The sequence below is a fragment of the Corvus brachyrhynchos genome, unplaced genomic scaffold (genome assembly GCF_000691975.1).
Source record: "Corvus brachyrhynchos isolate BGI_N302 unplaced genomic scaffold, ASM69197v1 scaffold209, whole genome shotgun sequence".
In the NCBI taxonomy this organism is placed as follows: domain Eukaryota; kingdom Metazoa; phylum Chordata; class Aves; order Passeriformes; family Corvidae; genus Corvus; species Corvus brachyrhynchos.
Genome location: NW_008246056.1, coordinates 2,819,287 through 2,832,966, shown reverse-complemented (window position 1 = coordinate 2,832,966; position 13,680 = coordinate 2,819,287). Strand labels below are relative to the sequence as shown.

At 38.1% G+C, this 13,680-nt stretch overlaps 1 protein-coding gene across 1 annotated transcript in view; it reads left to right on the top strand.

Annotated features, from left to right (window-relative positions):
• TTLL1 (tubulin tyrosine ligase like 1) overlaps nucleotides 1-5,804 on the top strand; it is a 13,672-nt gene extending 7,868 nt beyond the window's left edge. The window contains exons 7-10 of the mRNA XM_008642464.2: nucleotides 1,341-1,427; nucleotides 2,547-2,710; nucleotides 4,226-4,381; nucleotides 5,483-5,804. Coding sequence (XP_008640686.1) covers nucleotides 1,341-1,427; nucleotides 2,547-2,710; nucleotides 4,226-4,355 — 381 coding nt within the window. The 3' untranslated portion in view covers nucleotides 4,356-4,381; nucleotides 5,483-5,804. The remainder of the gene's footprint in view (nucleotides 1-1,340; nucleotides 1,428-2,546; nucleotides 2,711-4,225; nucleotides 4,382-5,482) is intronic.
• The last annotated feature ends 7,876 nt before the right edge of the window (nucleotides 5,805-13,680 follow it).

Genomic DNA, 13,680 nt, shown 5'->3' with positions numbered 1-13,680 from the left:
AGAGTTACATAACGTACTTTCACCTCTTTGAAACACAAGCCATGGAGTTATCACAAACTCTTACTTAAAAAAGAAGTAGCAGCCAGTTCTCTGCTTGAGTGACTTTCTAGTGTTTGGGTAATATTCTGTGATCACATACCAGGGCAGGTATCACCCTGCGGGTCAGCTGGGCTAACTGAGGAGCTCAGTGTTGCCACGGACTCTCCTGGTCCCAAGTACATTGTCTTGTCATCTCTTTTGGGTTGGTTCTGGCACCATTTAGAGCTGACTCAGCTGACTTGTGAACTGACAATTACTACCTTGGTTTATTGATGGCTCAGTGTTCTGCCAGGGGAATAAGCTGAGTCATGGAAGGACCAGATGAGCACCAGAATCAGCATGAGAAAGTGGGACAAAGTCATGCAGCTAGGATCAGTGGGAGGTGGGGAAGCATGGCTTAACCTGACCTCTGTTGTGCAATCATATCTGTAGATAACTTGGGAGAAGAAAAGGGATGTAATCAAATGTTAGCAGAACCTTAGGAGTGGAAAAGTGGTGAGAATTATGGAGCATGAAATTTGTTGTTCCTCTGTCCTGTCAATGGCACATGTAATGAGATGCTTGTTCCTCCTTCCTGCTTTCAGTCCCTGAAGAAATGAAAAGCTTTATTATTAGTCTAGGGGAAAACATCTCACAAACCTTCACAAATTTTCTCTAAAAGATCTAATGAGATTCACATGGAAGAAAAGTATTACACCATGCATCCTGCAAATGTTTAGCAGATGCTGGAAAGCAACTGGTTCTCTAGATGTGCATCTAAGCACCACTTGATTGGTGGTCTCACTTCACTTTGGGGTTATAGTTACCTTGAGTAATTATAATTTTAAAATGTATTTTGTAATTGTTTGACCTAAAATTTTTGTGTAGTTACAACAGCGGAATAAAAGAAAAGTCTTTGAATAAGTCTTTTTTTTCTAAAGTTTGAAGAATTCACAATTATGTGGAGCTGTAAATTTTCAAACCTTCTGTTTTCTCCTGATGCATGCAGGCTTTAAATATAGTTATTACTTCTGCAAAATATGAAAACGCTTATTTTCACACAGGAAATGTAATGGGAAATTAACATAACTTAATACTTGTCATCAGTGCAGTCATTAGTACTGAAATATTTACATACAGCTTCAAAAAAGAGGCAGTCCTGAACCTACTAGTTAGCAAGCTTATATTTGAGTTACAACACTGAAAAGTGTTGTAGGAGATTCATAATGTCATCATATGTGATTTCTAGCAAAGAAAGTGTTTTGGGTAACTTACTGAAAAGTTGATTTTAATACATATTACTGTCTTTTCTTTTTCCCCAGCCTGTAATGAATAATGATAAACACTGCTTTGAGTGTTATGGATATGACATTATCATTGATGACAAGCTTAAACCCTGGCTAATTGAGGTAAAGTTATATAAAATACAGGAAAAAACTTCCTTCTAATTTCACAGAAAAAAACTTAAGGAGATTTCAATGTGTAGTCTTTCCTCTTTCTAAAAAATATTTTTTTGTTTATCAGGTAAGTGGATTAAAAAAAATGTTGCAAAGTGAGATAGGTTATGGGATGACCAAGCTAGCATGTGCTTTTCTTTCCTATTTTTTTGGTGTTTCTATTTGTTTGTGTCTTTCTGCTTTTGTCTTCTAAATCCAGTGCATTCATACAACTGCACTTCAGAGGCAGTCTGAATGTTAGCAGCCCTGTTAAGTACTGGATCAGTACCTGGAAAATTGGCATTGACTTGATGGAGCATAACATCATATTTAAGTTTTAAATGCTGTCATTGCCTTAATGTTACAGGTTGAGAGGAAACAAAAGGGGCATACATAGGATATTTGGAAAGCTTTTTTATTTTTTACATAAATTTCTCTTTGGTGTATTAACTTTAGATCTGTATGTTCAATATAAATTTTATCCATCCTTCTTCCTTCTCAATCTAATTCAAAGTGAACTTCATTTTTAAAAAATCATCTTTTTATTGTTCTGATACCACTTCTCCAAAATAAATGTGGAACAAAGATACGTTAAATGAATCCCTGTTTTAATTACAACAAGGTACAATGTAGTGCTTTGAATAGAGAGCACTCTCCAGCTCACAATATAACAGGGGAGAACTCAGATAAGAACTTAGAGAAAAGTTGTTTACCTAGAAGAGGGCCACAGATTTCTGTGTGTAACAGCTGTTCATGTAAACTGGGCAAATTTTGAACACTCTAATGTATAGGGTTTGTAGCCATGTAAACAAAAAATGAAACAAAAATTCTGTCTTGTCTGATTCACCCTGGTGAATCATCTCAACAGAAATCTTCAGGCTGACACTGCAGACACTTAACAGAGTGGTACTTTCCTGTCTAAGTAAAAAGAGGAATGCCCAGTGGGGAATTCGTTCCAGTGTCTGAGGAACTGAAAGATGTGCTTTGAGCCACCAAGTCTCAATTTCCCATGTGGCACACATAGTCATCAGACATGCTGTTTGGAGAACTATATACCACTCCAAAAACTGATGCTGTTTTTTCCTTTTGTAGGTTAATGCTTCCCCTTCTCTTACTTCCAGCACCGCTAATGATCGCATCTTGAAGTATAATCTTATTAATGACACGCTTAACATTGCTGTGCCTAATGGGGAAATCCCCGACTGCAAATGGAATAAATCTCCACCAAAAGAGGTTCTGGGCAATTATGAAGTCTTGTAAGTTTTATCAATGTTTCAGATAAAGCCCAGTGTTTTTCTGTCACCTCACTTTTTTTGATGTGTAATGTAGACCAAAAAGATAAGGTGAGCTTCATTCTGATGTGAAAAATGGGCACAAAGTACCACTTCATTTCTTTGGAGCTGCACTGGAGGTGGGAGTGCATTAAGGCAGAATTCCCTTGCCTCATGTCCAGAGACACTGTTGTCTGATAAGCCCCTCCTTGCACCTTCTGAGCTTCCAGCAGCTAGAATTGAGGGACAGAAGCAAAGAGAATGTTTGTCTTCTACATGTGCAGAACTTTAATTGTATTGAGGGTGATATATAGATGGTACTTAAAGAGTTAAAAGAGTGAGTTCTGGTTTAAAAGTTATTGGATGCAAATTTTTGCTCAGTTGGTAGAAATAATGCCTCTTGAGCCCTGTAATTCATAAATGTAATAATAAATAAATAATTGCCAGATTTTTTTTAATTCCTCAATCTGTATTATAAGGAGAGAAATGAAGGAAACTGAGATTTTTATATCTGCAAAATTTATCTAGGATTGATTGGTCTTATGCAGAAGAACACTGATTTAAATACCATATTGCTGACACAGTTTCTCATCTTTTTTGAGAAAATGTTTGGATAGGTTCTCTAGCACTAGTGGTGCAATTGCTCAGTGTGTCAGGAATGAGTTTATGTACATAGCTGATCCACTAGTTCCTACTCCTCTTAAATACTTTTACTCCATACTAGTAAAAGCAGTTAAATATAAGTGGCTTGAATTAGGATTTAAGTTTTAATAAATGTTATCTACATAGTAACTGTGAATACCTATAAAGCAGTATAACTAAGTGTATATTATGATTTTTCTACAAAATATTTTAGTATTATCTTTTGTTAATTACAATTACCTATCTATAACCAAATTCTGCTTGGAATTTGCATAGCAGCTGAAAGGTCAGTATGTGCTGAGTTTGTCTGAGGCTGTAAGGGATTTAGATATTTACAGAATACTCCTCACTGTGGTTAAGTGTTACCAAATATGTGTCATCAAATGCATTTTGTTTGATCCCATGGCTGTTTAGTTCACCTCATTCTTTCCCTTCTTGCTCTGTGATGCAACGATGGAGTTTTAATGCTGCAGCTAACAAGCCTCCCTTTGAAGCAATAGCTCAGGAGTTACTTAAACTGGCAGCAGTCTGATGTTCTGCTTAACCACAGACCTGCAGGAGTACACGGGGAATTTCACAAGCACGAAATTTCACAAACTCAGGAGTAACTAAAGCTGCCAGGTGACTTGTTTCTTTCAAACAGGGGTTGAAGCTATTTCAAATGATCTGTATTGTAAAATTAGGGATGCGTAGAATCATGGCTGTCATGTTATGCCTGCATAAAGCTGTACGTAGAACAGCTTGCATTAAACTCCAGTTCTAGACAGTAAGCAGACTAGAATGTAGAACTAGAATATACAGGACCCACTGCTGTTTGTGCAGCGGGACAAGGCACTGAAGGGGTTTTCTTATCTCCAGATACGATGAAGAGATGGCACAGAGTGATGGGACTGATCGTGACCTGCGGAGTCGTCCTGGGCAGTCCACGGGGGTCAAAGGAAGCCGTGCAAGAGATTCAGGAAAGCCTGTATTGACCACCTGGAAGTGATGACATAAAAAGTAGCTGTGCTCTTGGTAGGAACACTTCAAGAATAACTTGCAGTTTTAGAACAGATTCCTATGTTTTGCTACATTTCATGTAGGAAATACTAAAGAAGACAATACAGCCTTTGAAAAGTGAAACAAACACTCAAAACCCAGGAACTGTACTAGACATACATTGACCTGATTATTATTATTACAACAATACATATAGAGGGTGTATATATATACATTTATGTTCATATAATTTGTATAAACTAGTTCTCAGTAATGATTAAGAACTTTCTTTATAAAGATGACAACTTAAAATATGCATTCTGAAAAAAACTCCTTGCTGTTTTGGATAGTATTTATTTCCTCTAGTAGCCTCTCCCTTCCTGCCTATAATAAATGAGCTGTAAAAGGGCCATGGTGGTAAGTATTAATATTTTCACAGTGATGGTTCAGACTCTTGTAATAAAAGAAGAGCAACTAGAAAAAATTAGCATACATGTACTTGAGGCTGTTGCCAGTTAATGCAGCTATTGATTTATAACCAGTATTAACAAATTGAAAAGCAAGTCTTCAACTGCTGAGGGTTGGGGTTTTTTATTTCCTTTAGGTGTTCTGAGCTGCTATAACTCTTTAAAGGTAGGAAGTTTGATGGACTGAGGGAGCGTTTCAATGGTGTATTGATGGACTATTTCACTAGCCATTAATTTTTATTTTCAGATAGTGCATGTCTGTGGAAAACAGACAGAGCAACCAGATACTGTGACAAATCTCATTGCTTGAAGCTGATGATAAATCTTTATTTGCACCAGAACCTCTCAGTATATTTGCATATATATAAGTCAAATATCTGTATATTTTTGTATATTTTATTTAACAAAAATATTGTTGCACATGGCAGGGTATTTTTGGTAGCTATGATAACAACAGTTGTGATGATTAGCTGCCATAAAAATGGGAATTTCAGTCTTCTAACAGCAGAGCATATAAACTAGTGGGGTCTGTGATTGGCTGTTGCTTCCACTTGACTTTCCACCAGATATTGGGTGGTCATTTATAAATGGTAAAATTGGTTGTTTTTATTCTCCTTTTCCCTCCCTCCTTTCTTTTTTTTTTTTTTTTTTTTTTTTTTTTTTTTTTTAGTGAAGTTAAACTCTCCCAAAAGTTTTTAGTTTCTTGAACACCTAAACCAGACCACCTGCAAGTGCACCACTTTGCCTGCTCTGGAATGTCGTCCTGGAAGAGGGCAGCAAACCATGGTCTTTGGGACAGTTGAACACAGTCTGGCAAGAGCAGCTTGTGTTGGGGAGGAGGGCAGATGTGGGCTGGGCTGACCAATATCCTTACACAGAATCTGGGGTTTATCCTTGCAGTACAGAATGAAATGTGTAGACTGAGTCTCTCCTTAATCGTCATTAATCTTGTATATTCCATTGAAATAAAATCTGATTCTCTCTTCATCAGACTTGAGTCTTCTCACTGGCCTCTACAAAAGCATATTCTAGTTGACTCTTGAAATAAACAAGGCAAAGGCAAGATGATCACTGCAGGATGGTAAAGCTCACCTAAATTCCAGGTCTCATATTTTGGGGTTGGGATTTTCTGTTTGGGTTTTTTGCTATGGGGTTTGTTGATGGTGGTGGTGGCTTGTTTTGGTTTTCCTCAGTTCCTAACTGTGAGTCTTGCTTGTATATTTGAGCCTTGACAGTCAAGCTGCTGTTAAGTAGATGTGTAGTCAGATGTGTTAATCATCAGTAGTGTTGTTTTAATTACGTGATGCTTAGTGGGCAGACGTTTCCGGTTTTACCCCCAACTGCCTGTTAGGGATAAAGTGGGAAGTAGTAACAGCCCTAGGGACTGTGGGCCTGTAGTAAATAGTATTTTGTAGATGATTATGTGTTTACCAGACAGGTAGCATAACAAGGATGCTCTGATAGAAGGAAAATGAAGCTTTCTCTCACTGCTTGCCATTAATTTCTGTAGTGGCTGGGACAGAGGATGTGGTGTTGTGGTATTCTTCTATTGCAACACTAGCACTGCTTTTTGGGAAGGCTTAACATGACAGCAAAACCAGGTCTGGGTTATTAGGATTTATTGCTGTGGAAGGCTTTGGAGACTGAATCCAGGGGATACTTTTAGCTGTAATTTCACAATGACCCAATACTGATAACAGCATCTAAATAATCTTCTTTTTCCAGACTAGTTTGTTGGTGGTACTCTCTGTTGGCTCTGATGTTATTACAGGTAGGCAGTGAGTTGAATCAGGGCCTCCAGAGCACAAACATTACCAACACAAAATAGTAATGGCACTACCTGTAATATTACTAATACTGAATATTCTTATTTAATTGTTTGGGGGAGTTCTACTGGCTTGGAAAGGGTCAGCTCATTTGCATCCTCAATATTCAATAATTCAGAAGTCAGGACTGGAAATCTTGCTGTTGCTTTCAAAGATTTCTGTCCCAGTGTATAGCAGATACATTAAATAAAATACAGTACTTGTAAAGAAGTATTTTATATGGAAAATGTTTTTGTAGCAGACAGACCTATCAATTCTAAACATGCAAATCCTTCTCTCTGGCCCAGTGTAATATTGAGAAAGCATATTTCAAACCCTTGAGGATGAAATACTTTCGTGAAATATCTAGTAAATTATCATTACTACCTCAAAATAAAAGCATTAAAATATTATTAACTAGGGAAAAAAATCCTGACAGGAATCTTGGACTATGTAGTACATAATCTCAGAGCTAGAATGAAGGTTTCAAATGTTGATCTCACATTTTACAGTTATATCTCCAACCAATGCATTACTAGTAATTTATCTTGCTGATCCAAACATGAATTTAGTCATGCATTATTCTCTTTAAAGAGCAAGAATTCAAAGACACTGCAAATGCAGTGACTCTTCTCTTCCTGATCTCATTCTATTTTCTTTTTAAAATAATAGTCTAGTGGTTATATACATCAGACTGCTTTCTCCTCATTTCCTTTTCTTGACAGGCTTTTTGCAGAGGTTGAAGTTTGAAGGCCTAATTATATTTTCACTTCTAATATATGAAAAAACTATATATGTAAAGGGAGTTTTAAGGAACAAAACTGAAGTAACATGGAATTCTAATATATTAAGATTGGTTTTCTGATTATCAGTACTAAACTGTCCTGGTTTCACCTGGGATGGAGTTAATTTCTTCTCAGTAGCTGTTGCAGTGCTGTGTTTTGGATTTGGAAGGAGAATAGCGTTGATAACACGCTGTTTATCCTAAGTCCAGGACTATTTTTTTGTCTTGTGTCATGCTCTGCCAGTGAGGAGGTGCACAAAAGGAACAGAGAAGGAGCACAGCTGGGACAGGTGACCTGAACTGGCCAGGATATTCCACACCATGGAATGTCATGGCCAGTCGATAAACTGGGGGGTTTACTCAGCAGGGCTGATTTAGGTTTGGGAAGGGGAGTCTGCAGGTGGTGAGCAGTTGTATTGTGCATCACTTGTGATTTTTCCCCTGTTGTTATTATTATTATTACCAACCATTATTATTTCATTTTATTTTACTTCTAATTATCACACTATTCTTATCTCAACATACATTTGAAGGTCTCCTTCAATTCTCCTCCCCGTTCCACCCAGTGTGGGGAGGGGAAGAGAGGGAGCTAAGTGAGCGGCTGGGTGGTGTTTCATTTCCAGCTGGGCTTAAAACCACAACACAAACCTCAGGAAAAAAATCTGTAATGAGCAGCAATTCTTCCTTTTCTATGCAGAACTTGAGGCCTCGTGTATGTCAGTGAAATGTTCTTGAGAAACTCAAAATTAGGAAGCTCTGTTGCTACGTAATGTCTGTTTTTAAGACTCGTTGAAAAATTATGTGAAGGAATTTTGAGTAAGGAGAGTTTGTGTTAGCTGGAATGAGTGTGCATAAAGCAGCTTTTCTGCAGACTTGGAGGGTGCCAAGGAAACTAAAGCAGTCATAGCTAATAGTTCTGTGGGAGGAGGAAGAGGGTGGTATGTGGATATCATGCAGTGAGATGCTGGTTTGTACCTGGTTGTGAAAGGTAAAGGTGAAAATTGAGTTAGGAGGAAGAGAAACTGGAAAGGGAAACTTTAATTGCTTACTCAGAGATAAAATCTTCAACTTTTCACTTCTGGATCTTTAACTAAATCTCTTGCTGTAGTAGGACAGAACTAATGGTACCAAGTGGTGCCCAGGCTATCAGCTGGAACGGAGGTGATGAGGGAGACGTGTAGCCCACTTGAGGCAGGTGTCTGCCGCAGGAGCTAAGGGGAATTGACTACAGGAGCGATGCTGACGTGTAACAGAAGGTGACAAACCTCATGTGGATGCTCTCATTCAGAGGTAAGGTATCTCTTTTTGCTGGAGTCTAATTCTCCAAAAGGTTAAAGCCTGTTTTACCTCCGATTGAGAGAGCTTAAATCTGAGTGACTGCGAGCAGACAAGCTCTTAGTTCTGAGTAACTGTGGCCTTGGGCCAATCATCCTCCAAATCTAACAAAGAAATTGTTTTGGCTTTCAGGGGAGCAAAATAAATCAGAAATAACAGTTCTCAAAAGTTCTGACTTTGGCTAGTATAATAACTTGCCAGGCAGAGCTGATAAAAATGTGTGTCTCAATGCAAAAATACTGTTCTTCGTATGCTCCAGTGCTCCCTGGCATAAGGACAGTATTGTATGAAGAATTAAATGGACAAGCTCTAAACAGCTACAGGAATTGTTATAATGGGATCAGTGTAGAAGGAGTTTATTGTTAGAGTTGAATAGTGGGGCTTGCTTCCTGGGCACTAACCTTTCTCCCTAATAATTCTTTGACATGGAAGGAATTAATACGATTCCCAGAGAATAGCTTCTGTACATGGCTTGAGGAACTTCATTAGTATAAAAGAAACAGTATTATTCCTAAAGCTACTTCATTACTGTTGGCTTTACAATAGGACTTCTGCCTAAAATGTCCCTGTCTCCTGATTCACTTCCTGCTATAAACTCAACAAAACAATAGACATTTCACAGAAGATATACAGCTCTGCATTTCATCAGCAGAACATGTCAGGCAGAGCTCATTTATCTCTGTGGTAAAGGAAGGGCTTTACTGTGTCACTATAAACTGGTGCTGTTTCTCAAGTAGTTGCTGTTCAGTTGACTTGGATGGAAATTACAGAAGGGAGCTGACAGTCCATGCCTGCTTTATGACAAGAGTTCACTCCTGCTTTTGGGTCAGTGGGAAGGGCTCTGTGCCCTGTGGTGCAGAGGTATCCACTTATGCTGACCTCTAGGGCTTCTTAAACAAACAAACAAACAAACAAACAAACAAACTTTATTCCTATCATCTCTGCAGAAAACAAACGTGGATAGCTGGGAAAAGCTGACTTTAGTCATGATTTTGTTAAAAATTTGATTATTAAGAGGAAATAGGAACATGAATTAGTATCTTGGGAAAATTGGTTGTTTTATACTGAATTGTAGGAAGTTGTGTGTGCTCGACTGTATGTTTTTCCAGCTTTTTTAAGTTGCCATCAAAGCCTAGGCAAGCTCTCCATACTTGAACTTTCCCAGTTATGATGATGACATAGATACCTTTATTATTGACAGAAAGTCTTCTGTGCCTTCATTATTCTCCAATTTAATACCTATTAAAAGCAAATCATTCACATCTGAGGTAGTAGTCATAGACAATTGGTGTAAAATAGAAAAGTTTGGACAGTATGAAACTGTAATTAAAAACAGTAATGTGAAAAACAAGGAGACAACAAAAAATATTTCAGACAAGAACATGGCTTTTATTTGAAAGGTTCTTTCTCAGTGAAAGTTGGGCAGTGAAACAGTGAAATTGATTGATTTGAGTGGAATTAAATTTAATAATCTGAAATTCTTTGCCATTGGTTGGTATATATAGTCACTAACAGCATTACACTTGCAATCAAAATATGGTTCAGGATTTAAATCTACATTTAAAGTGTAAACAAAGATGTATAACACATGGAGTTTCTTAGCAAGAGAGAAGGAGTTTGAAGAGAATGCTGAAATGTTATGGCAGCAGTCAAGAAACACAAATTTGTTCTGAGTGAAGACACGAGACAGAATTTCTTTACAGAGAAAGTACTAGTGCCTAAAAGGACACATGGAATTTCTGAGGACAGCAGAAGAAACAAGAAGCATATTTAAAAATAGATTGTGTTAAAAGTAAAAATAACCGTGGGATATTTATCTAAAATGAGAGGATTTTGTTTTTTTCTCCACAAACTTCCTGTCCTGTTCTTAACAGTCTGAATCTAATACTCACCAGTGGGGCTGGATAGACTGTCAGCTGTTCTTCTAAGGAAAAAGATTAAGGTAATCTTTCACTGGATGTCACATTTTTAATATAACTGAAAATGTGCAGAGAACAACTGCTTTTTAGGAAAAAAAATCAAAATGCTAAAATCAAAATTATTAATATGGTAAAGCTTGATTCTCTACATAAGTAAATTATTTATGCCATCATAATAGTGCCATCATGCTGGGATCTTGTATCACTGATGATAGCTATAATTAGACCACTAATCTCTTTTAATTCACTACAAGAAGAACTTAATCTTTGAATATACATAAAGCTAATTTACATTTTATAAATTGAAAGAAATAGTACTTTATTATCCACTGAGGTATATTTCCCCAAGCAGTTTTTCGAGTGCATATATGTATGTATTTATGCAGTGCATGTAGCCTCAAACCCTGTATATATTTATACACACATTAAACTGTGTTACTGGAAGTAATGAAGTCAAATTACTATACCTGTATGTGTATTAACCCCAGTGCAGACAAATTCTGCTTTCTTCACGGGAAGAGCAATAGTGTTGGATTCCAAAAGTACACTAAGGTGACTCTAATAATGTTGCTTCCAAATAGTTTCAAATGCTACACTTGGAATGGGGTAAAAATGTGACAGTTAAAAATGTATTTTTAAAACTCTTGTTATTGTCTTACTGGCTTCCAAAGGTGTCCAGGCATTTTTCATCTTAAGTGTCAAAAGGATAGAAAACATCTTGCAAGCAGAAAAGAATATTCAGCAGCTTGAAAATACTATTCCCTAAAGTGGTACCTTGAGAAACCTCAAAATATTAAATTAAGACGTTCATAAAAATTGCCTTTCGGTACACTTTCTTTTTTCCAACTAATAGTCCTGCCTCTACTTTTTTTATCTTCAAAATTATCATTTCATAGCATTTATAAATATGTTTCATAGCAGTTATAAGGATGCTAGGTGAATTATAAAGATGTTTAAGTGAAACATTGAAAAACACAATTGTTATTCCTCAAGTTGTACTAAAATCTGAGTTTAGTTGTTTGTACAAAAATGTTGTGTAAATTCCTCATTTCTGATCAATCTCCATTCCCTTGGAAGCTGAAACCAGTTCAAATTCCATATGAAGATGACTCCCAAAATAACACACTGCCTTTACACTATGGCACAAGGGCTAAATTTATTGTACCTCTATGTGCATGTTGTGTGTGTATATGATAGGTTTTATATATATAAAAAGTATAGTAAGTGTATATATGGAAATAAAGTAAAATATATGTAAATAGAGTAATAAATTGTATACCATTTCCATGCACATATTTTAATGTAATTTATATAATTATATGTTATATATATAAATATATATATATAATGTATAAGCAGTATATCAGCCTACCAAAGTCAATGCATGGGAATAGCTGATTTGAGGAATATTTTCTTCATTGTTAAAAGACTGACTGATAGTTTGTGCCACCAGACTCGGGACTTGAAGACACATTTCTTGCTCCTTTTACATTAACTGTCCCCAAACTGGCCTAAAATAAGAATGTGGGCCCTGATTTTCACAGGCAGTAGCATAGATGCAATCAGCACTGGGTTTGGGGCACAAGGTGGTTGTATTCAATGAACTCTGTGTGAAATAGTTGGGGATTTTGTGTGTCAGTCTAGCCCAGGCTGCAGGTTCTGTCCTCTGCTAAACTGGAATTCCCTTTCATCGCAGTATGAACTCTGTTCTACCGGGGAGTGCTATGATTTATGCTGAATTCCTGTTCTGTTTCTTCCATCTTTGAACAAGTTTGAGCATTATTTGACCAAACAAAGAGATGAATGACTGTTTTGATGTTAGATTGAAAAAAGTCTTAAGTGTTCTGGCACGGAGAATTTCCAGCTTCAACAATGCTCCAGGCAAAACGGAAGCTTAATTCCTTACAGAAAGTGCTGTATTTATGATTCTATATGTCCCTTGTAGTGTTCTGTAAAGAAAGCTTGATCTCTCATTTAATGAGAGAGAGTGTAGAAAACTAAAGTGCAGCTGTGGTCAGAAGTGTAAGAAACAAATTACAAGATTTCTCCTCTCAAACATGTACTGTTAACTTTCAACACAGGAGAGTGAAGAAAAGGAGAGTAGGGAAGGGAGAAATCACTTTTAATCTCAGGAAGTTTACCAACCTGACCAAATTTCATAGTACTGTTAATAGCAGTTAGTTCAAATCTGTTTGTCAAGGACATTCAGAAGATAAATTTTATGTCAGTGCTATGGTCTTAAAATCCTACTGAACTAATCTAAGTGAATCTAAGTTAATGAGTCACAGACTGAGTGAAGGAGTACAGGAAGACTTGGCGTCTATCTGATTGTATGCGGACTTGCATAAGAAACATGGCCAAGAGGAAAGTACTCTTAGGACTGTTTTGCAGCCCTACGCAGTGATCCAGAGCTCTTGCTGTCCTCAAACCAGGCTGTCCCAGGGGACAGCGCTGGAAGCACAATAGTGATGAGAAGGGCAGATGGGAGGGAAATGCAGAAACTAGTGGCAGAGAAAGCAAACGCTGAGGGGACGAAAGAAGGTCACCGTCGTGGCTGCTGCTTGGAACTTGAAATGGTCCTCTGTCTAAAACAAATAAATCCGAAAGATAGGCGAAGGCGGGAGTACCAGTTCTGATACTGGGCGAGAACGGCGTAACTCCGCGGACAGCGGTGTAGCCAAACCAGCAGTGCCGGGTCAGAGGTGGCCCTGTCCTTGAGCCCGTGCCCGGGGCAGCTGCGCGCCCCCGTCGTGGCTGCTGCTTGGAACTTGAAATGGTCCTCTGTCTAAAACAAATAAATCCGAAAGATAGGCGAAGGCGGGAGTACCAGTTCTGATACTGGGCGAGAACGGCGTAACTCCGCGGACAGCGGTGTAGCCAAACCAGCAGTGCCGGGTCAGAGGTGGCCCTGTCCTTGAGCCCGTGCCCGGGGCAGCTGCGCGCCCAGCGCAGCCCAGCGCAGCCCGAGCGGGCGCTCCCGGTGCCGGCGGAGCGCACCGCGCTGTGCGGAGCGGCTTCGGCGCCT